A 27,853-nucleotide genomic window follows, 5' to 3' on the forward strand; every position below is an offset into this window, starting at 1 on the left:
ACAACTGATCTTTGGAATATGTACATGTCACATGATGCAAATCTGGTAAATATATTCATATACATCTGACCCAATCCAGCAATGGATTCTAAAACAGTGGAAAACGTTGTATTTGCAACTTATCCATTTTGGCAAAATTGATTCTCCTCAATATTATATCTTGAAAGTTTGGACGAGATCAGATAAACGGTTAGCAGCGTGTGTTACAGGCTGAACGTCGCATTGACCAGTTTATCATCTAGTCATAATTGATGGGGGTGGTGGGGTGGTGGTGGTGGTGTGTGTGTTTATCCAGTGTTATACATTATTTCTCTCCATTCCGTATTTCTATCAAAATCGAATCATTCTCATTAAAATCAGATCTTGGCAACAGGGACTAACAGGATCGGGTGTCAGGCTCGCTGACTTGGTTGATGCATGTCGTCGTAGCCCAATTGCGTGGATCGATGCTCATGATGTCAATCACTTGATTATCTGGTCCAGACTCGATTAATTACAGACCGTCGTCATAATTATAGCTGTAATATTGCTGAGTGCGGCGTAAAACAACAAAGAAACAAACGACACTTGAAGGATATTCAAAGACAACTTCGGAGAGGTTCCGAGTCGTGATGAATTGTCTGAGAAAGTTTCAAGAGTTGTCTCCCTTCCATCGTTGACTCCGGTTCTTCAATCAACAGGTTGTTTTATTTACGCAGCCATAGCAAATTCAAGTTATCTGAATAATTTGGATCCGTCAAACATCAAACTTGATGTTGATTGTAATGAACAAACGTTCCCGTTTAATACTAATGCAGGAAAAGAAATCATTTCTCTGTGCACAACCGTTAATTCATGCAATACACATTTAAACGTCTAATGCAGTCAGTGTTTCGGTTTTCAGTGTAGAGCTAGGTTATCTTATCAGTCTGGAACCATTCTACCATGGAAAAATAAATACGAACTCTTTGATGTCAGCGAGTACATTGAGTGAAGCGGCATTAGGTGAGTTCAATCTGTTATAAAAAACAAACAACATCGATGCTCGCTTTTAAAAAACTATGGCGCTGCATAAGCTAGAACATTGTTTTTAACAGTTATGTTATAGGTGACGTGAGGTGAAATGAGGTTTAACGACGCGCCCATGATTTTTGCACTTATATAGTGACGTGCATAAACGTGTGTGTGTGGCTGCTTGTACTAGTCCGGACCCGGGCTGATGTGGTAGCCGACTGAGATACCATGCCGCAGTTTAACACGAATACCCCACTCAGACACAGTATACTGACTCCGAGCCGACCAGTCCTTCTTTTAGCCCCTTAATGCCGAACCCCAGACAGGGTAACAACAAGTACCATCTTTTAACATCTTTTGGTATGACGCTGCCGTGGATCGAACTCAGGACATTCAACTCACCGGCGGACGCTCTACCACTAGACCACAGGCGGTCAGTTACATTCATCAAATCAGCTGTTTCAATCTGAGGCTTGTTTGTTTGTTGCACTCAACAATATTCCAGCTATATGACGACAGTCTGTAAATAAATCTAGTCTGGACCAGACAACCCAGTGATTGACATCATGAGCATCGATCTAGGCAATTGGGATACGATGACATGCATCAACCAAATCAGTGAGCCTGACCACCCGATCCCATGTCGCCTTTTATGGCAAGCATGGGTTCAGTCAGAGGTGGTTACTGCGATTTGAAACTTATGGTAAAATGCATATTTATGCTCGTTATGGTTGTCATCTTACATCATGTAACATCACAGACTCACTGAATGAACACTACCACAAGTAGAAGGTGTCCCAACTCCAGTCATATGTTCTTATATGTTGTATAACCTTCCTAATTAACACTTGAGGAGTAAGTAAGGGAGGGAACAAAACAAACTCAGGTGAATATAATGAAAGCTGTTTAATCTTATTCCTTTTCCTCATTGACATCATCAACAAATCATCACCATCTGGTTAACAAATACACTGATCTACAAAAATTGTGAAACAATTTGTGAAACATAAAACATTGTGAGTGATTGTCCCTTTAAATCCCAGTATGAAATATCACACCCTTAAATTTTGTTTGTTTGCTGTTTAGCCACAAAAACAAAGCAATATTCCAGCCATGAGGGCAGCCTATAAACAATCAAGCCTGGACCAGACAATCCAGTGATTGAAATTATTAACAATGATTCATGCCGTTGGGTACAATGAGTGTCTATGAATCAAGTCAAGGAGTCTGAACACCAGATCCATGAAGTCTGGACAGGCAAACCAGTGACTGATAATACAAATATGCTCAATGATGTTTTTTCAACAAGCATGGCTGCTGGAGAGGTTTTTTAATCCTGTAATTTCCTCAGTGTCACAAGTGTATGTCAACTTGATCGTCTACCGGTGATTGAAATTGAATGAGTACAGAATTATGCAATATTCTAGAAGTATGGCTGGGATACCAGATATGGAGTTCACACATTATACCATGTTGGAAATTGAACCTGGATCCTTGGCATGAACCGATCAAACACAGGACTGCTCCACCACCCTACTGTCTGTGTCTATGGTAATGTATTGCTCATGTAGTACATTGGTATCATGCATCTGTTGCCAATAGTCCATACAGAGTGAGTGAGTGAGTATGGTTTTACGCCGCTTTTAGCAATATTCCAGCAATATCACCGCGGGGGACACCAGAAATGGGCTTCACACATTGTACCCATGTCGGGAATCGAACCCGGGTCTTCGGCGTCACAAGCGAACGCTTTAACCTCTAGGCTATCCGACAGCCCCAGTCCATACAGAAAATAATAAACATGTGTATGTGTTTGAAACTCTCAACAAGAAGCTATATTTAACAAGATTTTACCACTTCACAGCTATTGGAAAACACATATGAATTTCCAATACACACCTGATATTTCAGAACATCAATAGTACACAGCCTTACATCATTTTCAGATATTTAGATATTTACAGTATCTGAGATAATCAAACAAGTTAAAATCACCAAGTTTGATTTACACGTTTAACATAAATTAATTGACATACACTGATAATCATCTATGATTAAAAAGCTGCTGAACTGAGATATCTGCATGAGACCTTTCTGAAAACAGATACATTCAAGTTCAGAATATATCAAGATAATAATGGAGAGGTGCATAGTTTTTTCCCCCCATCTTCCAGAAGCAAGGGAGTCAACTGACCAGAAAAACTCAGTTCCACATGTTGTTTTTTTCAAATTTGTATTTTCAATGTTCCTAAAGATTTCATTTGTTTGCTTGTTTTTAAACACCACACTCGGCAATATTCTAGATATATCCAGTGGCCTGCTTGTAAATTGTTGAGTCTGGGACAGACAATCCAGTGATTGATATTGTGATCAACAATCCATGCCGTCAGGTACTATGACACGCCATTAACCAATCAACTATTAGATATCAAAACCAACTTCCAACTAATCTTATTAACATTTTATTCCTGTTAACACGGTTTAGATGTGTTATTTCTTGGTTCACATGTTTCTTTGGTGAATAATCTTGGTCCGTAGGTGGGAAAAAATATAAAAGATGTTATAGATATCTCTTAGATTTGCTTTAACAATCTCATTAAAATCAGATCTTAGTTCTCGCTACCGCTAAACTAAGATCTGAGGACATCCCATTACGGGTCACGTCAGATCGACCTTTCATCCAACCAATCAGAGCATCGCTTACCAGATCATGAAAGTGACAGTCAGAATGTGTTTTCTGATCATGCAACCACCATATATTTAACACGGGGTATTCCGAACGACAGTTACAGGTTTTATGGTTATATTCATACAATCAGGGTCATCTGTGAGCCATTCCAGAATGTTCTTCTTATCAGTCTTAAAATTTCTAATCGAGAATACGTCAAAATATGTTTCAAAGCATAGTCGCCAGTTGGAAACTAGTGGCGTAAAGCTCGAGAAAGCTGCCTTCTGATTGGCCAATGTCGATTTCTTGTCAGTCATTTCATTGGTTGGTCAAAATTCGCGAAAGGTCATTCTGACGTGACCTGTAATGGGATGTCCTCAGATCTTTGTTTAGCGATAGCGAAAACTAATATCTGATTTTAATGAGATTGGTGCTTTAAAGAACATTTGTTTCACTTTATATTTCGGGGGGGGGGGGAGTTGAAGAAGCTGTGAACCAATTTCAAATAAAGTATCAACATAGCTATTGCTTTGATACATTTGAGCTGCCTATTCTGGGTATATTTCTAACTAAATATGCAACCCTCTGTGGCATGTAGAATCTATGAGGTGCAGCCAATTAACAAAGAAATAGTAATAGACAATGAATGCCTGAGTGAAGGAGTTGGGTAACACTTCTTGGAAACAGTAATTCAGTTATATCATACCTTGTCAGTGTAATAGGGAACGGAGTCATCCCACAGAGGACACACTTATCGTGTCAGCTTGTTGATGGGGTTAACCTCTTTGGTCACGTGGACCATGAGGCATTGTCCTACAGAAAGTCTTCAGTTTGAATCCCATCACGGGACCTGGAAATCTTATGGCTGCTACATCGGAACATTTGACATTATAACATCCAAATAACTCTTACAAAAGATGAGGTAGGATAATGGCTGGAAATGTCAATTTTCCTTGAAATAATCCCCCCTCTGTCCCCCTGTTTTGCTAAGAAGTCTGATGTCGCTGATCACCATGTTGTGAGTGACGGCTTTACACATGTCATAGATGGTCAACGCTGCCATGGAGACAGCCACCAGGGCCTCCATCTCAACTCCCGTCTGACCTCGAGTCTTCACAGACGACCTGATCACAATACTGTATTCCTCTTCCTCGAGGGTGAACGTCAGGTCAACTTTTGAAATAGGAATGTTATGGCACAGAGGAATAAAGTCGGCTGTTTTCTTTGCTGCCATTATTCCTGCAATTTGTGAAACTGTCAGAACATCACCTTTCTTAATCCCATTTTCCTTTACAAGGTCAAACACCTCCTTTCCCAAAACAATTCTCCCTTCTGCTAAAGCAATTCGTTCAGTTTCTGGTTTAGACCCAACGTCCACCATCATCGCTCTGCCCTTCTCATCAGTATGTGTTAATTGAGACTGGCTTCCTGAGTTTGGCTCAAGGTCGACGTCCTCCCGTTCCTTCCTGCGTTCTTTAAGGTCAGCCTCCCAATATTTCATATTGTCATCATCATATGAAGAAAATGTTTTACGAAAGGCACTAAAAAGTCTGATTTGATTAGAGCAGTGAGACCCCTTTCCCATTGCAACATGTAAAATATCTCTCGTTAAATGAACACAACCTGATTTATGTCTATGAAAGTATTCTCTTCTAAACATGGGCAGTATCACAGAAGAAGCTGTAGGTCGTGAGTTTGGCTGATTAAAATGATTTGTCTTTGAACCGTGGTCTGAAATGAAACAACATAAAAATCTAAAAGAGAATGAGTTTGAACACTTTGAACAGTATTTCAGTTATAAGATGGTGTGTCATTTTGATGTGCGTGGAAAGCTGAAAGTGACACAGATCTTAAGACATTATCATGTTCATGAAACCACTAGCATGGGCATGGAGCAGGAAAACATAGAAAAAATATAATCAGAATGAATTGGGATGCAAACCCATGATCATGGGTTCCTGAGATGCATAAGGGACATAACTCTGCACAGCAAACTGCTGCACCTCAGAGAACAGGGTACCCCCATATCCCCTCATTGACAACTGATCTACTTGTGTATTCATTAAAAACAGTGAACTTGATCACATCCTGAGCACCAATACTTGGTCACCAATACATATCTACTGACCTGTGACATGATTATGGCTGTACATCTTATCCTGAACAAACCTGACAACTGCGATATGCATGATGACACAATCAAGTGATTGTCTGGTTATTGTTCATAAGTATTTTATGTTCGTCTGAGTTTACGACTTTGAACACAAGTCCACAAAGAATAACAAGGCACATTCTTATCTGTTCAAAACAGGATCAAAAGCTTTGTGTTCCGAAAAATGTCTTTAATTTTTATCTCAAACAGATGGATATTATTCTCCACTACAAATAATATGTACAAAAATTATTTCATTTCTAAATATATCCTAGTCTCATATATATATATATATGTTCTCAACAAGACTTGGTAAAATTTTTACAAACTCTGTTGAGTCAAAGTTGAAAGTACCTATGCAAATACTTCAAGTTATCTGAGGTTCAAAACAACCGAAAATGATGAATAAAGAAGGAATACACAGGGACCAGTCTTTTACTTCGAGACATCGAAAATTTGACACATCAAAGTTCGACACAACAGTCTTTGACTGTATTTCAGTACTGTAAACCTGAAGCAATATCAGCATCCAGTCATTTTCCATGAACTGAACGGGACAATCTCTGTAGATTAGGTGAGGGTATAAGTTGAGTAAACTGCTGACTGTTGTTTATGTGTATGCTGTTGTATATTTGTGTCACATAATGTGTACATACGTGAACAAAAGAACCACCGTCACCCACCAATCAGTATCATCGGCCGATTTTTCATCTTGGATAAATTCAGCATTCCTAGAAAAGATAAAATGTAATGCGTCGAATTGAGTCTACATGACAATGTGTCTGCTGTGGATCTTGACCACTCTACCAGTTCTTTACTCTACCAGACATTTCCAGGACAACGTCTCCACATAATGTCTGCTCTACTAAATGTCTGCTCTACATGATATCTTCTCTTCCAGGAGTCTGCACTACACAACACAAGACAACGTCTCCACATAATGTCTGCTCTACTAAATGTTTGCTCTACATGATATCTGCTCTGGATGATGTCTGCTCTACACATCACAAGACAACGTCTCCACATAATGTCTGCTCTACTAAATGTCTGCTCTACATGATATCTTCTCTTCGAGGAGTCTGCTCTACACAACACAAGACAACGTCTCCACATAATGTCTGATCTACTAAATGTTTGCTCTACATGATATCTGCTCTTCAAGAAGTCTACTCTACACATCACAAGACAACGTCTCCACATAATGTCTGCTCTACTAAATGTCTGCTCTACATGATATCTGCTCTGGATGATGTCTGCTCTACACATCACAAGACAACGTCTCCACATAATGTCTGCTCTACTAAATGTTTGCTCTACATGATATCTGCTCTGGATGATGTCTGCTCTACACATCACAAGACATCTGCTCTACATGATATCTGCTCTTAGAGAAGTCTGCTCTACACATCACAAGACAACGTTTCCACATAATGTCTGCTCTACTAAATGTTTGCTCTACATGATATCTGCTCTGGATGATGTCTGCTCTACACATCACAAGACATCTGCTCTACATGATATCTGCTCTTAGAGAAGTCTGCTCTACACATCACAAGACAACGTTTCCACATAATGTCTGCTCTACTAAATGTTTGCTCTACATGATATCTGCTCTGGATGATGTCTGCTCTACACATCACAAGACATCTGCTCTACATGATATCTGCTCTTCGAGAAGTCTGCTCTACACATCACAAGACCTCTGCTTTACATGATATCTACTCTGGAAGACGTCTGCTCAAAAGAATGTCTTATCAACAAGACATTATATCTACTCTACAAAACTTTTGCTCTTGAAAATGTCTGCTCTGCATGAAGTCTGTTCTACAAAGTGTCTGACCTACAGGATATCTAATCTATATGAGGTCTGTTCAACAAGATATCAGTTCTGTAAGATGTCTGCTCCACAAGTAGTCCGCTCTACACATGCCACAAGACATCTGCTCAACAAGAAAAAGATTATACAGTTTCTACCTTTTTAATAATACCATCTAGTTCTAGTACTTATCATCTATCGTGCCAAAAACTCAACACTGATATTTCAAGTCTTTGAAAGGCATTTAGAAGTGATACACATAAGGAAGAGAATTTATGGATGTAATCATGAGGAACACAACGTTTCGGAGTATATGCTTTCTCTTTCACCTTCATCATATACTTCAAGACGTTGTTTTCCTCATAATAAAGAAGTTGACATCCATAAATTCTCTTTCTTACTGATATTTCCCCCAAAATAATCTCCCTGACAAGCCCTGATTCTTCACCTGCATGCTGCTTCTTTTTCCTCTTGACTGCTGCCCCGATAATCTCCAGCATCTCCTCATCTGATGTGTTGTTCCTCAGAGCATCTCGCAAAGACACCTCCGCCTCTCCGTGGAGGCACACCTACAAACAAGGAGTAGGGGAGTAGGGTTCAAAGCCACTTTTAACAGTTATATCTTGATGTGTCCGCTTAATAAGGAGTGGATGAGTGAGTTAGGCTTACCGTATTTGACGTAATAAGCACCCAGGGCGCTCTCAAAATTAGAAATACAGGGCTCTTATTAGATTATAATTTGGGGGAAAAAAAACAGAGTTAAAAGATTGTAAATTTTATGGTTTATGCTGGCAGCCTGAAATGATACAAAAGAAAAGTCTGTGTGTATTATAAATGACAGATATATTTTCCAGAATATAATTGCCCATAATTATAGGTGCTTATAACACACGAGTGCATATTATACACGAATAAATATGTCTTGGGTACATTCATCAATCGGAAGGGGTGCTTACTGGGATTGTTCACTAGCCAATATATTAGCAAATATCGCCGTGGACAGCAAATAGTGGCGAGTAACATAGGAAAGGTCAAGTGCAGGTTTTTGGCAGGTATTGCTCTGCATCACTAACTTATCTTAGAGAGTCCTCTGTGTCCCCACACCCAATGACAATCAATAGTTAAATGTAAACCAGTTCCATACTCAATGTCACATATATCATGATGCTTTAGGGCCAAGTCATTCTCTATCATGCTCTGTGACACAGCCATGGGGAGTGAGTTCGATTTCACACCACCTTGAACAGTATTTCATTTATATAATAGTGAAGAGGGAAAAACGTGAAGTGATGCAGATCTTAGACGTTTACCTCTTTGGTGGAATCTACAAGCATGGCCCTTACAATGCCCATGCACTAGGTGCTAGGACTGTTGTAACTACATGTGCCATATATTTCAAGACAGACATATATAGAGGATTCATCACGAGTGTTTTTTAATATGGGAAATATCAACCGAGTCTTAGTTAATCGGTATTTGCCAAGCCTTTGGCAGGGCAAATACCGATTAACGGGACGAGGTTGATATTTCCCATATCAAAAAACACGAGTGATGAATTCTATTTATCATTTTTGCTTCCCTATTAAGGAATAATTGCATTAATAATAACATCAGCAACTTGTCGAAATCTTACGTATAGATCGTGCGTAGTGATACATGTTTTCCATAGCCGTGTAAACCAAAATAAACAACCTCTTAACTCCTTTATGACATATTCCTTCGCTGAGAAAAAAAGTACCATCAACCTGTAACCTGTAATATCCATTTGTCAACACGGATATCACGGTAGCACTTCCCCTTTGATCTATTAAAACATTGTCTCCAACATCAAAGGTATCCATGTTGTTTGTAAACAGCTACTCACGTGCACCGGCGAAAAAAAGTCCCTCTTCCGGTTATCTAATTTGCATATCTAATTTGCATACTTATGTCATTGGGGTATGACATACATGTTTTTATGTCATAAGCTTATTTCATGGATAAATGCTTTAGTTAAATGATAAAATGATGTTAACTATAGACCATTAACAACACAGAGGTAGTGCCACTATACTCAACAATACAGGGATTTCTTAAGACTCTTTAAATTGTTGCAGTAAAGATGACCTACTTTGAGGTTGCCATCAGCAGTCATCCTGAGTCTGTTACAAGTGCCACAGAAATGCTCGCTCATCGAAGTAATGAACCCAACCTGTCCTGCAAATCCAGGCACTTTGTAGGCCTGAAACAAGAAACCATATATGTGTGTGGGTGTGTCTCTGCTTGCACTAGTCCAGACAAATGCCGGTTTCATAGTGCTACCCCACTGAGATATTTAGAGTGCTTTTCTTACCATGTACATGATGTAGGTAACATTGCCATGAACATGAATAAGAGCTAAGATAACCAACATAAATATAACAAATGGACTTGCTGATATGACTCGTTTTGTTTGTTTGTTTGTTGATTAACGCTGCACTCAGCAGTATTCCAGCTATATGATGGTGGTCTGTATATAATCGAGTCTGGACCAGACAATCCAGTGATTGACATTATCAGCATCAATCCACAGAATTGGGATACGATGACATGCATCAACCAAGTCAGGGAATCTGACCACCCAATCCCTTTAGTAGCGTCTTACGGGATCGGGTGGTCATGCTTGCTGACTTGGTTAATGCATGTCATTGTATCCAATTGCGTGGTGATAGGGACAATAGCAATCATTTTGTGTTAAATTACCCCCTCCGTGGTGCAGTGGATAGAGTGTATGCCTGCAGAGCGTAAGGGCGGTGGTTCAATCCTCCTTGACGCATCATACAAAAAATCGTTATAAAGATGTCACTTGTTGTTACCCTGTCTGGCGCTCGGCATAAAGGGGATAAGTCAGTATGTGTCTGAGTGGGGTATCCATGTTAAACTGTGATGTGTTATCTCAGTGGGCTGGTGCTACGAAACCGACAGAAATCCTGACTTATACAAGCAGCTACACACACACTTGCATGCGCATCGCTAAGTATGTGCAATAATATTGAATGCAATGTTGAACCCCATTTCACCTCACCTTGTGTCAAAGTAGTGAGCACAAATTATAAATGAAAATACGTAAAATAACATTTCCTTTTATTGACACGATGGAAGGCACTCACTTTAGACGTATCATTAGCATGGTCAGACAGCCGGTCAAGGTCTGGCCACCGAGACCTGATGATGTCCAGCATCTGCTGGTAGGACACCAGCTTGTTGAAGTTCCACTTGTTGCCTCCGAAGGGCATGTACTCAATGAAGCGGATGTCCACTTTCTGTGGTTCAAACATACACATACACATGCATGGCATACAACATCTCGAAACAGCACAACGTTTTTTCTCTAACAATAAAAATATAAAAAACATCAACAGTTCTTTAACATGTAATGAGGTTTAATACAATGTATTAGTAAACATTAACTCTGTTACAGTCTACCAGTAATTTGGAAAATAGTTGAAAATAATTGATTCTGATTGGCCAATCTCACATGGCAGAGGTTTTAAATCACATTATCATATACCCTCAGGTCATAAAGATGAGATCTGATTGGTCCACGTGATCTTGATAAGATACTGTGTATTGGATGGGAATAAATTTCTCAGCAGGGAAAAACACCTCTTATACCCCACCATGTGCAAGTCAGGCTGCACGTAGATTTCTGAGAGGCAGAATGAATCCCTAATTAACCCACTTCAAAGAAAAAAGCTGCACACTTTTTTCAAGTTAATGGAAGTCGTGTGACACAGCGCAAGCTAACCTCAGCTCAATCAAACAGCTGTTTTCTTTGTTCTCAGGGTACATGGGGTTTTATGCATCCCTCGTTAGGTTTTACCAGAGGCTCGTGGTATAAAACCTAAGATGGGACCCTTAAAACCCAATGTACCTGGCTCGTGGTATCAAACCTTACGAGGGACGCATAAAACCCCATGTACCCCTCGTGATCCTGCTACAATTGTCCAGTGGACTGACAAACAGATTGTCCCAAGCAAATTCCAGTGTATGCACCTACCTTGTGTTGTGTGAACTCCACGAAGTCCAAGATTTCCTCCTCATTTAGGCCCCTCATCACAACACAGTTCACCTGAAAAGTAAACCTTGCTTCATCACGTCTTGTCTACCTCCTGCCATCCTTCTCAGTATATCAGAATAAAGTCAACAATGTATTCCACAGAAATCCTAAATACCTACCTTTACATGATTCACGTCTTCTACCAGGCAAGCTCTACATAAATATGAATCACATCTTCTGCCAAGCAAGCTCTACATAAACATGATTCACGTCTTCTACCAAGCAAGCTCTACATAAACATGAATAACGTCTTCTACCAGGCAAGCTCTACATAAACATGATTCACGTCTTCTACCAAGCAAGCTCTACATAAACATGATTCACGTCTTCAACCTGGTAAGCTCTACATAAACATGATTCACGTCTTCTACTAGGCAAGCTCTACATAAACATGATTCACGTCTTCTACCAAGCAAGCTCTACATAAACATGAATAACGTCTTCTACCAGGCAAGCTCTACATAAACATGAATAACGTCTTCTACCAGGCAAGCTCTACATAAACATGATTCACGTCTTCTACCAGGCAAGCTCTACATAAACATGATTCACATCTTCTACCAGGCAAGCTCTACATAAACATGATTCACGTCTTCTACCAGGCAAACTCTACATAAACATGAATCACATCTTCTACCAGGCAAGTTCTACATAAACATGATTCATGTCTTCTCCCAGGCAAGCTCTACATAAACATGAATCACATCTTCTACCAGGCAAGCTCTACATAAACATGATTCACGTCTTCTACCAAGCAAGCTCTACGTAAACATGAATAACTTCTTCTACCAGGCAAGCTCTACATACCGGGTAAACATGATTCACGTCTTCTACCAGGCAAGCTCTACATAAACATGATTCACGTCTTCTACCAGGCAAGCTCTACATCAACATGAATCACGTCTTCAACCAGACAAGCTCTATTCTTGATTCTTTCATATTACTACAGTTAATACGTCATGCCATGACAGATTAACTATAGTATAATGAAAGAATAGGCATGACAGATTAACTATAGTATAGTTAAAGAATAGGCATGACATATTAACTATAGTATTATGAAAGAATAGGCATGACAGATTAACTTTAGTATAGTTAAAGAATAGGCATGACATATTAACAATAGTATTATGAAAGAATAGGCATGACAGATTAACTATAGTATAATGAAAGAATGTGGTAGTACTTAACTTCTCTACAGTACTATATTAACTTAACTGGCAATACTACGGTATCTGATGACCTGTCTACAAATTCAACTCAAGCTCAACCGACATATTTATTGAACTTATTAATAAGAGTCTCAGGGTAAGGCTTAAAAAAATTAAAAGAATTGGTTCTCAGGCAATGACTTTTAAAAATATAGTGCGGGCAGGTGGTGTTTTTGTTTGTTGTTGCTTGTTCAAACTAGTATGTAACTAAATAAACAGTTATGTTCCATCAACCTGGGAAGGGCCTCCCTACAAAAACAGGCATACAAATTCCTATTGCCGCCATGACCATAACACAAGATGCGCAGTAAAGCAGTGCACATGTAATAGGATGTAACTGTCTGATATCTTGGATCGCATTGTTTTAATGTATAAGGATTTTTTACATTTTTTGAAAATGGAAATAGAAATGAAACATGAGGCGGATTTTATGAATATGCAGGCGGTGCCTGAGAACCAAGACAATTATTTTTTTAGCCTTAATGTTCAATATTTTCCTTATTGCCTGCACCAGTCAAGATAGTTGTTGCTGTTAAAGCCCCACCCTGACTATAAATAGCCCGCAAGGTGGCGGTGTTTCAGTTTCGAACAATGACTGACAATGTAAACACAACCGAGTGTCGGGAGAGGTTTTTTGAAAACCATACGGGAACCAGATCACCATTGACCGTCAAACTTCGTATCAACTTGAATAACAAACCATGGATACAAAAAATGGCTCCATATCAAGATATAAGTAAATAAATTTTCTGTAGTTTTATCATAAAAAATCGAATCGATCGTGTTTGGCGTCTGCATCAATCACAGTGGGCGGAGCTTAATTACGTTAGCGCTATAAATAGCAAAGCACATGGTCATGTGTACATGTGACACATTTAATGCATTTGTGGTCAAAGTGTATTGTGTTGTATATTTTTACGGCAGAACATCAGTTTCGGTTAATGTAAGAGTAACGATACTTAAATACGAAATTGACGACGCGATTCTTTCAGTTCTATCCGAAAATTACAGATACTTGTTTTGTTTTGGTCATTTGCATTCAACAGTTAGATTTATGCCACACAATAATCAGTTTATATTCATAAAACGTAAATTATTACAGATTTTTCAACTAATGTTTAGGAAGGGGCCTAACTTGAAGCACCAGAAGTTACGCCAATATTCCTCAGCTTGACTACAATAGATGAATATGTCACGTGTATCAAAATAACAATGCACATAAGCAATTGGTAAATGAGTAACGAAATATATTTCATGATTTGACCTACAGAAGGCGTATCCAGATAATATTGTACTTACGATAAACGAAAACTCCAATACACATATTCCAAGACAACTTTAATTATGAACTTCCTTCACTTTCACAGAATTTTCACACACAAAACTGAGTTTGATCATTAGATCCACACTTGTCCCATGTATTTTTGTTCGGGGTATTTGGATACACTTAGCGCACAAGTTTTAAAATACAATCTGGGATCCCTTTCCCGTTTTGTCCACACCAATCCTTCATCTGCTCAGAGACCATATAATATTATATGGTCTCTGATCTGCTGCAACGTTTAATTCTGTTTCTTCAAGTCCAAGTATCTACAATCTCTCCAAACACTTCGACCAGAAGCAATGTGCTCGAATCGACGAATTTCTGCAACATGGTGGCCGCACCATTCCTTAACTGCGATTGCCTGTGCCGTGTCGCGCATGGTTGACAAAAGAAGGGCGAACATACATATTCGGCTTCATCTGGTTCCACAATGAAATCTAGCTGTGACACTGATTCACTAATCCCAAGAATCGTCACTGAATTTATCAAAGTTTCTGTTGCCCTTGCAAGGGCGGGAAGAGAGGCGCCATCTTGTCGATTCGAGTTGTGAATCGGAATGATGTCAACTTGAATTGGAACTTTCTCCACGATAAAGTCACCAATGTCATAATCGAAATGACATAAGGCTCCCTGATTATCTCGAACAATTCTTCGTCAAAGTAGGCTTCACATGAAAATCTTCTGTTGCTCATATTGAAGACAAGCGAAATTGCAAAGATCTTCACAGTTGTAAGCAGCAACTGGATGCGCTCATGGGGCGTGGTTGCTAGGAGATCGCGTGGTCAGAAATGCGAAAATAAAAAGTTTTAGAAAGTAATAAAAGAAATACCCAGTGCAATGAAAAAGTACCATCTAGGGGATATTTTTTAATTATAATATTCACGAAAAAAATAATATTTTCTAAAAATGCAAAATGATTTATTAATTTATCCCAAGGTCGTAACCCTGATCACATGGTGGGTATTTGGAAGAAATCTTTGCGATGACGCCGTGAATGAGGCCGTGTGTATTACATTGTTGAATTCAACTGCCCAGATATTCGTCGTGAATGGAGAGAAAAATGTATCTGAGAGAAACATTGTTGCTTTGAGCTTCGAGACATAACACGACTGCCAAAGTAGCAAGCGACCTGAATGTAAGCTTGATGAAAGTAATGATGAAACCCATTTTCACGCACATGACAGAACTAATGTGAACAAATATTTATCTGAACATCGTTTCGAAGTCTGTGAGGCTGTCCGTATTTGAATATTTTTATCTCATTTCCGACGTGAAATAATATAATGTCTTCGTGTCTCAATTTTGCTGCGGCAGTGGAAAATTGCCCACCGATCTAATAAAAGAAATACTTCTACATCTACAAATGCACCGTCATAAAACCAGGTCAACTTTATCTTTGTTCCGTTGTTTATTAAAAATTCGTTTCCGAAGCAAAGCGAATCGATCTACATCATAAATTAATTCATAGACTTGATTCTAGTATCAAGTGTTTTTTTAAAATGTCATAAAATTACTTACACAATTATTGAAAGACATTTTTTGATAAGTCATATATTTTATTTCGTCCACCCGCTCTCTGATTAGTTGAGGCTTGAGGGGAGAAACACATACAAACAATTAGATGGCCGTATGCAAATGACACTTGGCATGCCAATCAAAAGGGATCTGGGTCACTCGGACTCGCCAAGTTTCACGGATCGAGTTACTTCGGCACGAAGAGCTTCATCGGACAAGTGAGACTTTGTCAAAATACATTGCTACTGGGCAATGAAAAAACGACAAGAAACTACTTTGATCAATTGAAAATATTTTTGACCAGGTTTTTTTACACGATCGTTGTCATCCAGATGAGGCAAGACGAACACAACGAAGAAAAACATTGTTGAAATCACCGATTGCCGTATATATTGTGAGAAATGCTATTTATAAACTGCAGATATACCGTACACCACAGGATAACGATTGGTGCCCCAACACATATTATGTTTCTTGTTCATTTACACTGCTCATATGCATTACGACAAACATATTTCGTTCTAGTCTAGAAATCTAGAACTATAATTTGTGTGTTGGATAAATCGTGGACATTCACACGGTATCATTTTATGAAGATGTGAAGACGACATGGCAGGTAGGTTTTGAAACCAAAGATGAACGCGTTTGTTGAAAAGTCTTGTAATCGTTTGTTAGATATTTATATTACCATTAAAACTTACGTCCTTGTTGTCAAACGGCCCACGTGGGTGGGTGTTTACATGACGTCACCCGTTTACGCATTAACCAATGAAATCTATGTGTTTATGATGACGTCATATTGACCTGTCAGATCACTTGTATAAGCTCCGCCCACTAGAGTGCGGTAGTTACTACCGCAGATGGGGCTTTAAAGCTCTCAATGCTACTGTCGAACCAGTTCGACAGAGTTTGTCACTACCAGTGTTGCTACTGTCGAACCAGTTCGACAGGCGAATAGCATAAGGACATCCACAAACAAAACTCGCCATATCTATTTACCAAGAAGGCTTTGCGTTACATTTAAATTACGTATGGCATGCATAAATGCTCAGCTTGCTCAATATCACAACTTTCAGTAGTGTATTTACCTCAAAAAGAAAATATCGCGAGTTTAAAAAGTTTTAGCCAAACTTCGCGGCACACAACTACCACAAACGGCCATTGTTAACTTTTGGCACTTCACGCTGATCGGCATGCAGTCCGATATTTTCTTTATAATGTTATCATTTTTCACGATCGATCATAATTTATTGTTTGACGACGAAAGGAACACACTCAAGTTCCTTAATTTCTAAAAATTAGCAATTTTCGAAGTAATTAATTATAAACAAAAACAATCTGAATCGTAACATCATCGATTGGATGAATCTTGTGCGATCATGGCAACGGCGGTAAACAAACAACTCCACATGCATAGTGATCCCGTAAGACTATTATAATAATTTTGTTACATCTAACTTCATTTTCTAGAATTATTGACACGAATGTATAAATCTGTGTAAAAAATATCATTTTTATAGAGTTTTCAAATGATTTCGTTTGATAAACTTTCGGACACATCAACAAGCCGACAAACGTCGGTGATACGTTTGGGCGTGGCCTAACTCGCGATTTGTGTAGTTGAATAAAGTCAACAAACACTACAAATAATGACAAATATTGGATGATACGCAAAATCTGAACTGTTATACATTCTAGGTAAATCATGCAATAGCAATATAATGCAGTTTACGGAAAATAATCGAAATACTTGCATTTTTACCTATCATTTCTGAAACCGGAAGCACGTACCGCATGACACATCGAAGCAAAATATGCAAAAGTTGGTAAGCGATCATAAAACAAATTCCGAAATAGATTCAAATTCAAAAGAAAATACATAGTTTACTTTTTTTCGACATTTGTTTACTATTTATTGATCTGGATAGCAGTCTTCACTCCAATTTGTTTCATATTTATACGTGATCGCCTCCGATGCGTAACATCAAATTTGTAAGTCTAAATCCGAAACCGTAATGGATTCCGCGCTCGATGATTTTAAAATTATTTTCTGAAAACGACGACAGCGGAGAGCGATTTAACATATTCATATGCCATAATAATAACAACAGAATATTGTTATTGGTCTGTCATTGCAAGAAGGACAATTTAGAATATTAAGGATTGTTTTTAGAACGTTTACTCCCCCTCCCCAATCTTCAGAACGGATGGAAGTAGGTACTCACGTCGACTGGATAAATGTAGGGCCTATGCGATTTTGTACCCATAACAAAATTGTACCCAAAGCACTTGATGATTTTGTACCCAAAAAAACTAAACTAAATCTTTTTGATCATATTTATTTTTTCAAACAATGAGCTGAACATTATTGTAAAACATTTCATCAAGTTCATAATATGACTAACCTAAATGTACGTGGTCCTTGAGTGTAGTCAGTCCACATTGGCACAACTCAAATTGACTGATTGTGATAGGAAAGTAATAAATTCTTGTCACTAGAGAAGAGGCCAGTAAATTGGTAAACCGTAAGGTAATTGTAGATCTAGCGTTTTGACAGAAAAGTGATAATAAATTAACTTTTTTCATACAAAAAGCAATGTGTAAGTTTGAAACTACAAAACTGTAATACAAAAATATTCTGGGCACAAAAGCACATACCTGTTTGGGCACAAGCTCTCAAGACATTTTACGTACAAAAAAGCACATTTCAAATGGATTTCATAGAACAATTAGATAAAAAAAAAGATATCTAATCAGTGGAATTCCATTTCACATTTTAAACAAGTATTTGTTTACGTAACCAAGCTCAGGTAGACGGCTCATGTTTTGTCCTAAAAGTAGAAAAAAAATATGGACACCTCAGAAATGAGGGCTTTTAAAGTAATAATTGAGTCTAACTTGTCAGATGGTTTGTTATTGGTCCATCCAAGAAAAATCCTTATGAAATTTAATAATTAATTGATGACACAAAAAATTTGAAGTACTAATCCTAAGATTATTCAAGAAAGGACAAATGTGGGTTTTTTGTTATTGCAAATGCTTTTGTTTTTGGCATTTCTTGTTTCATGATGGCAAGGGCACTTTTACACACACCAACTGAGGAACTAGTGACACACCAGCTGATTAAGTTTGATACTGTGATTGCATATACAAGGGAAAAACAGGTTTGCAGCAGTACATGTATGCGAAAATTAACCACATAAGGTCACATAAAGTCAGGGGGTGTGGCTGACAGGACAAAATACATCTGACAAAAGTAATCATGTATACAGGGACATTTCTTTTCATTCCACCCAGAAGGCTGAGAGACACAAAGAACATAAGGACCTATACTGACTGTATATTCAGAAACCCATCAAAATGATTAAGGATGTCAGATCCAAAGCTGGTGATGATCTGCATTTATTTAGAATTTTTGTACATTATATTGACTGAAGACGAAACCTGTTGATCACATTTCACAATGGTTCATGTTCCTTCAGGGGACATGCATGAGTGTCACTGTCAAGCACACGAGAGCATACTGCAACAAACCTGGAAAGTCCTGCCACACTAATTACACATTATTTCATTGGTGAGAACCCTGAAAAAATACATAAGGTAGGATATTTCCATGTACATTTCTCCAACCGAACAGAACTGCAAGAATTGTCAATGTATGTATATGTGCCCTATTCCTTTTTCAAAAGATAACATTCTCTTATAAATATATGGCTAACTCACCAGCTAAGTGCCACCCTGGTTCTTGTGATTAAACAAACAAAAATATCATGTTCTGTTACAAGAAATTAATGTATCGTATTCATATTACAATTATATTTAAGAATTAGTTTTTTGGAAACAAACAACTTCATACACAAGATTAATGTCCATATGAGTTGTGTATGTATAGGTTCATATAAGGATCTTATCTATTTCTATATTATTTTATGAAATACTAAACTTAAATAATGACATCAAATAGTTACTTATGCACATAATTTATGTTCAGGTGAAAGATGACAATTGTTGAATAAAATATGTTTAAACTAAAGATAATAATTAAAGTCTGATCAGTTACACTGTGCTGATGCATTGACCTGTTGACCAATATTTAGTATCCATACACATAATCAGTGTGGAAAAAATAGATACTAAATATAACTTAATATTTTAGAAGCTGTGAACAGATTATATAATTAAACATTAACAAATCTATCATCAATACGCAATCATGGCGGTCTCTATATTGATGGAATAAATTTTAAGATTATCCATGAATTGTTGTAAAATCATGCTAGATCTAGAATTGATAAATGTATTAAATTATAAAAGGAAAAAATATTTAAATATCCCACATTTAATTAGAAACTAACACTGGTAATATGTATATCGTATTTTTAATATATATATTTACATCAACCACCTGCGTATATCCTACCATATTCGGCATCGCATGAATGCTATTTTGAAATACGTTTTGTAACGCCTATTTTCGCGCACCTGTTGTGGGATGTGATCGTTGCCGATCGACGATTTCTATGGACTTATTGCTTCAAACACATAATTATTATAGTGAAAACAAAGTCATCAACATGTACATCGCATATACATGAATCATATCACTTTATATTCAACGTAACATGGAATGGTGATCCTTATGTATCAACAAAAGTTCAAATAAAAGATACCGAGAAACTCGCATGTGGCGTGTTGATTCATCGTCTCCCGTTTCCGGGTCACGGGAGCATGCAAGGTCCAACGGATTAAAAAATACGTCAATTATATCGTGAAAATCACTTTGTAATTTCATGTTAGTGGTGATTACTGATAGTATGTAGTGATTTGTGTTTATTCTTTATAATACAGGCGAAATATTTCAAAATTGACTGTAATTGTTTTGTTTCGAAAGATTATCAGCAGACTACCCCTGTCTGTGACATCACATCCGGTGACCTTTGCGCAAACTGAAATATTGCTCTCAGAATTTACGATCTTTATTTTCATTTTTCTCTCGTCATATTAAACGGAAAATGACAAATGAAACAATCTTCTATTTAGAAGATCGTCAACTTTCGCCAAGTTATAAACATGAAGACAGTGTAAACTTTGTTGATAGTAAAATAGCAATAAGTTACGCCGAGGTCGAGCGAAGCGCGCCATGTTTGATGTTCGAACGTCTGCTAGCATCATGACATGGTATTTGTATTTTCGTATATCGTAAATATTCAACCAAAACACTTGAAATAAGGATTGGTGAATATTCATGAGTCATTTATTGTTTCCTGCAAATTTGATAACGTGACATGTTAGATTAACTCGAATGTTCGTATTTCTGCAACTGACATGGTGACCTCGAAAATTTAGTTTTTTTTCTGTTTAACGTTTTGATAATAAATTTACAGAAATGGTTCATAATTTACCACCGCGCTGATACTTACCAATAAAAAACATCGACTTTAGACTCAGTTAAAATTAAGATATCGGTGATCTGATTATTGAAATCAATTTGCACAAATTTAACGATTTAGAAAGGTTCCTAACATGAAACGTAAACCACCTTCAATATCGTAATTCAGGCAAGATTACGAAAATTTACAAATTTTGTGTTCGTTTTGGTCTTGACCTTGGTATGATTGAAAACATCAGGATTTTTTTACATAGTAATGTGTATTTTTCTGTCAGGAATAAATGTGCAAAATATTTCTTCAATTGGCCTTTGTATAATGAAGCACCAGCTGTTTGAAATCACCCACCCTCTTTACATCGCCTTATGCTAAAATTAATCCAGCAGGCAGGGCCAAGAAGTCTGAAAACAATTCAGCAGGCTAAAGGTTAAGGCACCCTTTGTGCATGCTGGACAGAAGAACTTCTTAATTGTTGATTAAATCATTACATGTCATTATTCTGGCAAATGTTCAGTCACTTCTTTATCCAGTTTTATACAGGTCAAATACTTCAACTGACTGACTTAATACTGACCAATTTAGTAATGGATCTGGGTACTGAACAACTGAAATCGACTTCTTCCCAAATGCAGACCAATTTAGTTCAATGACATACTGGAATATATTTACGTCCCATTTTATTGAGGGGATCAAGAGTTGTTCCCCTTTGTCGTGCCATGATCCACTGGTAGTTATTCAGAATCCTAGATTCTCTCTGATTACAATCAACATGCTTGACAACCGAGCTTACAAAAGATGACATCACCAAACAATCTGAAATAACATGTACACAGTTCAAAGTGGCACTCACTCACTCACTCACTGCCTCTATTCTGACTCCTCAACATATTCTTACCTTGACTGGTTCATATCCCAGCTCCAGTGCCTTGTCGATACCCTGCAGGACTTTCTCAAAACCTTTCCGTCGCGTGATGAATTCAAACTTTGGAGGTACTAGAGTATCAAGACTGATGTTCAGCTGATCCAGACCAGCATCCTGGTACAGAGGCAACCGTCTGGATAGTGTGATTCCATTGGTTGTCATGGCAATGGACTTTAGACCCTCAGATCGTAAACTGTCCAGTCCCTCTGAAAAGAAATTACTTGAGTAAGTCTTTAAGAATGACACACAATGAAACCATAGACAAGGGCTCCACTGGATGAACCTCCCACTTTTAACAATTAGTGAGTGAGTGAGTTTGAGTTTAACGCCGCTTTTAACAGTATTCCAGTTATATATACCACGGCGTGTCAGCTTACTGTGGGCGGAAAGCCCGAAGTGATGCAGGTTTCAGACGGTGAAACCCATGAGCACGGGTATGGTGCTGACAAACTTAGAAACATAATCGGGCCGAACCGGGATTCAAACCCACAATCATAGGTTTCTGGCGTGCCCAAGGGACGCAACTCTGCACAGCGAATCGTGGCGCCTTAGACGACTGGGCCACCCGTGCCCCCCTTTAGCAATTAATACGCAATGAAATGAAATATGGATAATAATCATAGCAATGTACATATTTCTCATGCGTCAAATCCGCACCGTATCGCCTTAAGCATGCTCAAAGTGCTACATTATTACCCCAGTCAAAGGATCAGTGTGTACTTGATTTTCATTCTCAGCTCCCTGGGGAGTATACAAGGTACATAAGCATGTAACATCTATCCTGAACGAAAGATCCACTTTTACCCGGTAAGTGAGGTGACATGAGGCCCCTTTGAAAGGAACATACATCAAGAAGGACAACTCACTGAGGATATCGACCAGGTCCCTCCTGACTGTGGGCTCTCCCCCTGTCAGTCTGATTTTGGTGATCCCCTCCTTGACAAACATTTGGGACAGTGCTAGGATCTCGTCAGTACTCAGAAGCATCTGCTTGGGGGAGAGCTGCACCCCCTCCTGCGGCATGCAGTACTGACATCGGAGGTTGCAGCGCTCCGTCAGGGAAATACGCAGGTACGTGTGTTGCCGTCCGAATGTATCGGTGAGGAAGTCTGAGAATGAAGGAACCGACTTCTGCTCCGGTTTCAAAGCAGGAGACTCTACCTGTGAACAGGAAATGTGGAATATATGTGACCATGTGATTGGGTGTCTCAGATTCTGCATTGTCACTAATGTGTGTGAATCTGAGCACCAGGCAGAATATTATGATTACAGTACATACAGCAGTTTCCAGGAGCAGAAGGCGGTGAGCAATGGTGGGTCAATAATTCATCATTTTATCATGGAGTTAGAACCTACACCGAACTGTTGGTCTTAACTGTAATAAAGTAGTTGTTCATCCATATATCTTATCTTAGCTATCTAATCCTTACTTAGTACTCCAGACCGCCTCTGTGGTCTAGTGGTAGAGCGTCCGGCAGGAGAGCGGAAGGTCCGGGGTTTGATCCCCGGCCGCGTCATACCAAAAGACGTTAAAAGATGGTACTTGTTGTTACCCTGTCTGGGGCTCGGCATTAAGGGGCTAAAACAAGGACTGGTCGGCTCGGAGTCAGTATACTGTGTCTGAGTGGGGTATTCATGTCGGCATGGTATCTCAGTGAGCTAGCACTATAAATCGGCATCAGTCCTGACTAGTACAAGCAGCCAGACAAACACACACACGTACGTGCACGTCGCTATACAAGTGCAATTATCTATGACGCGACGTTAAACCCCATTTCACCTCACCTCACCTACTTAGTACTCCAACTTCTAAATGCCTCTCAAGGAAGAAATTCACAGGCTTGTATTCACTACAATGTTTCACAGGTTTGTATTCACTACCATGTTCCACAGGCTTGTATTCACTACCATGTTTCACAGGTGTGTATTCACTACCATGTTTCACATGCTTGTATTCACCACTATGTTTCACAGGCTTGTATTCACTACTATGTTTAACAGGCTTGTATTCACTACTATGTTTCACAGGTTTGTATTCACAACTATATTTCACAGGTTTGTATTCACTACTTTGTTTAACAGGTTTGTATTCACTTCCATGTTTCTCAGGCTTGTATTCACTACTATGTTTCACAGGCTTGTATTCACTACTATGTTTCAAGGCTTGTATTCACTACCATGTTTCACAGGCTTGCATTCACTACCATGTTTCACAGGCTTGTATTCACTACCATGTTTCACAGGCTTGTATTCACTACTATGTTTCTCAGGTTTGTATTCACTACTATGTTTAACAGGTTTGTATTCACTACTATGTTTCACAGGCTTGTATTCAATACTATGATTAACAGGTTTGTATTCACCACTATGTTTCTCAGGCTTGTATTCACTACTTTGTTTCTCAGGCTTGTATTCATGACTATATTTCACAGGTTTGTATTCACTACTATGTTTCTCAGGCTTGTATTCACTACTATGTTTCTCAGGCTTGTATTCACAACTATATTTCACAGGTTTGTTTTCACTACCATGTTTCTCAGGCTTGTATTCACTACTTTGTTTCTCAGGCTTGAATTCACAAATATATTTCACAGGTTTATATTCACTCCTTTTCTCAGGCTTATATTCACAACTATATTTCACAGGTTTATATTCACTACTATGTTTCTCAGGCTTGTATTCACAACTATATTTCACAGGTTTATATTCACTACTATGTTTCTCAGGCTTGTATTCACAACTATATTTCACAGGTTTATATTCACTTCTATGTTTCTCAGGCTTGTATTCACAACTATATTTCACAGGTTTATATTCACTACTATGTTTCTCAGGCTTGTATTCACAACTATATTTCACAGGTTTATTCACTACTATGTTTCTCAGGCTTGTATTCACAACTATATTTCACAGGTTTATATTCACTACTATGTTTCTCAGGCTTGTATTCACAACTATATTTCACAGGTTTATATTCACTACTATGTTTCTCAGGCTTGTATTCACAACTATATTTCACAGGTTTATATTCACTACTATGTTTCTCAGGCTTGTATTCACAACTATATTTCACAGGTTTATATTCACTACTATGTTTCTCAGGCTTGTATTCACAACTATATTTCACAGGTTTATATTCACTACTATGTTTCTCAGGCTTGTATTCACAACTATATTTCACAGGTTTATATTCACTACTATGTTTCTCAGGCTTGTATTCACAACTATATTTCACAGGTTTATATTCACTACTATGTTTTTCAGGCTTGTATTCACAACTATATTTCACAGGTTTATATTCACTACCATGTTTCTCAGGCTTGTATTCACTACTATGTTTCTCCAGCACTCATTTCATTAGCTGACTAACCATTGACGTCACTATACCATGCACACCTCATATCGATTTAAATAATGATTTAAAGACTCTGAAAATGGTGTTACTTCACTTTCTCCATATATTGATATATTGATGCAGATGTACAGTGAAGCTCACATATATTCAAAGGTGAGGTGAAATGGGGTTTAACATCGCTTCCACGATTATTGCACTTATGTAGTGAAGTGCATGCACGTGAGTGTGTGAGTTTGTGACGGCTTGTACTAGTCTGGACTGATATCGATTTACAGTGCTAGCCCACTGAGATACCATGTTGCAGTTTAACATAAATACTACACCTAGACACAGTATACTGACTCCGAGCCGACGAATCCGTGTTCTAGCCCCTTAATGCCGAGCGCCAGACAGGGTAACAACAAGTACAATCTTTTAACGTCTTTTGGTATGACGCTCTACCACTAGACCACAGAGACGGTCACCTCTCTTCAAAGGGATTGAATCACTGATCATCTGCTCTCTTGGTAAACTCTCTATTCACTCGACTATGGAGTTGGTTGGAATTGAATATAGTGAAACTGGTATTGAGGACACAGCAGTAAGTGAATGTTGTTTTACACAACAGTATTCCAGCATCATATTTGGCCAACCAAACCAGTGGTTGATAGTGTGAGCAACAACCCATAGTTCTACGATGTCACAAAATCAGCAGTCTCCATTCTAATATTTGGCAATTGCACATTGTTTCTTACAGCCGTGCAGACCAATGCTCCAAGCACTTGGAGAACATTCGGTTAATGCAATTATTCTTCATAATTTCCTGTTTACATAAACAACTGCTCCCTTGCCACAATGAGCTCAATTCGCAATTGTCAATGCGATTATTCATTTCTTAATGTACCACATAACAACATCTCCATGTTAAAAAATTAACTTAACAAAACGTCACCTTTATATCAAATAGAATACAACTTGTCACCTCATAACTGAGGCAATGGTAATAACACCATGCACATGGGTTTAGAGACCCGTGAGGATCCGGGGTAGAATAGGTCTTTAGCGACCCATGCTTGCCATAAAAGGCGACTATGCTCATCATAAGAGGCGACTAACAGGATAGGATGGTGAGGCTCGCTGACTTGGTTGATTCATGTCATTGATTCCAATTGCGTGGATCAATGCTCATTATGTCAATCACTGGATTGTCTGGTCCAGACTTGATTATTTACAGACCGCCGTCATATAGCTGGAATATTGCTGAGTGCGGCGTTAAACAACAACAAACAAACAAACATGGGTTTAGAACTGTTCCTGTCATATTTAAATATATATTTCATAGTTCAATGCTGAGGCCAAGTGGAGAGATTCTAAGACAAAATTAAACTCTTGTTTTTTCAACAATACAATACTAGTTACAGACCGTTTTATTATACTGCGTATGACTATTCCGATAAAATTTAAACCTCATTTGTGAAAGACCACATTGTCATTATTACATGTATTGTACACCTAAGCCATGTAAGCAGGCTACACTACATTATCAACTATAGAAAAAAATATTGAACCAACAATAATAATCTTGATGTTCTCTGAACGATTTGTTTCCCCAAATATTAATTGAAACACATTTTTTAAAAATGTAATAGCAATAAGAGCTCGAGTCTCTGTTGCCACAGATCCTAATAAATGCCTAACATAATTGGGCAGGGTAATACATATCTCGACTTTTTAGAATATTATTTCCTAAATTAACATGACTCTAGACTGCGCCCTGTCCTAGAGGGAGACAGGCAATAAAACTTGTAGCGACATGAACGTTTTGAAAACAACAAAATAAACATTGACAACATGATCATCTGATGATGGAGAACATCGAGATAAGCTTACTGAATAACTGTCACTATTGATTGTGTTAATTGTCGTGTTACCTTTTCATTAACCGCCTCGCTGATGTTAGCCTTCGTTAGTGAGGAGGAGTGTTGCCACATCTGTGTGCAGTTTTCGGCACCATCCCAGCACCTCAAGTGTCGAAAAAGTTCGAATCCTCTCCGCCCTAACATCGTGTTGGAAATCTTGTCAGGTCGACATGACTGTGCACAAATGTCGACAAACAGAACACCCGTTTACAGCTTTCCTGGGCACACCGGTATACTGCGCTTATTTGCCACTGGAAGCATTATATCGGGGCTACGCATCTCGTTCTCAATGTATGTCACGGTTTTGGAGTTGCGTTGCCTGCGCTCCCTACGCATCGTCAAGTTTTGTTATGAAGAGACGGAACCCAGCTTTGTTTCGCGACGCAAAGCTGGGTTCTGTCTCAGAAGGTGAAAGCTGTGTTTGTTTTGTACAAAATGTGGAATTGTTTCTATATTCGGAAACGGATCCTGTAAATTAAAGAAGGTTATCAATAGAACTAATTCTCTCTCGAAACCCGAACTGGTTATATAAAA

The 27,853-nt window shown here is 38.4% G+C and overlaps 1 protein-coding gene across 2 annotated transcripts; it reads right to left on the reverse strand.

Moving 5' to 3' along the window:
- Positions 1-3,155: 3,155 nt before the first annotated feature.
- Positions 3,156-27,642, reverse strand: LOC139442838 (molybdenum cofactor biosynthesis protein 1-like). Of its 2 annotated transcripts, none has more exons than XM_071223739.1 (9): positions 27,332-27,642; positions 22,933-23,227; positions 22,040-22,272; positions 11,648-11,719; positions 10,758-10,910; positions 9,740-9,850; positions 8,078-8,198; positions 6,497-6,544; positions 3,156-5,392 (listed from the first exon to the last, which is right to left on the reverse strand). In XM_071223739.1, exons 1-9 carry the CDS (start codon positions 27,461-27,463, stop codon positions 4,605-4,607), a joined length of 1,953 nt encoding a protein of 650 aa, XP_071079840.1. In that variant the 5' UTR covers positions 27,464-27,642; the 3' UTR covers positions 3,156-4,604. The 2 variants fall into 2 exon arrangements, with proteins under 2 accessions (XP_071079840.1, XP_071079841.1); XM_071223740.1 differs by having other exon boundaries at positions 5,304-5,392; positions 6,470-6,544.
- Between the last annotated feature and the right edge of the window lie 211 nt (positions 27,643-27,853).

This window comes from Haliotis cracherodii, unplaced genomic scaffold, assembly GCF_022045235.1.
Source record: "Haliotis cracherodii isolate W230 unplaced genomic scaffold, xgHalCrac1.p SCAF_5, whole genome shotgun sequence".
Lineage (NCBI taxonomy): Eukaryota > Metazoa > Mollusca > Gastropoda > Lepetellida > Haliotidae > Haliotis > Haliotis cracherodii.

Excerpts from the sequence above, each read along its gene's own strand:
- LOC139442838 (XM_071223739.1), bottom strand. The coding sequence starts at position 27,463 with ATGTTAGGGCGGAGAGGATTCGAACTTTTTCGACACTTGAGGTGCTGG. Across the intron at positions 23,228-27,331 it reads GCGAGGCGGTTAATGAAAAG|GTAGAGTCTCCTGCTTTGAA; the intron begins GTAACACGACAA and ends TCCTGTTCACAG. Across the intron at positions 9,851-10,757 it reads ATGCTAATGATACGTCTAAA|GCCTACAAAGTGCCTGGATT; the intron begins GTGAGTGCCTTC and ends TTCTTGTTTCAG.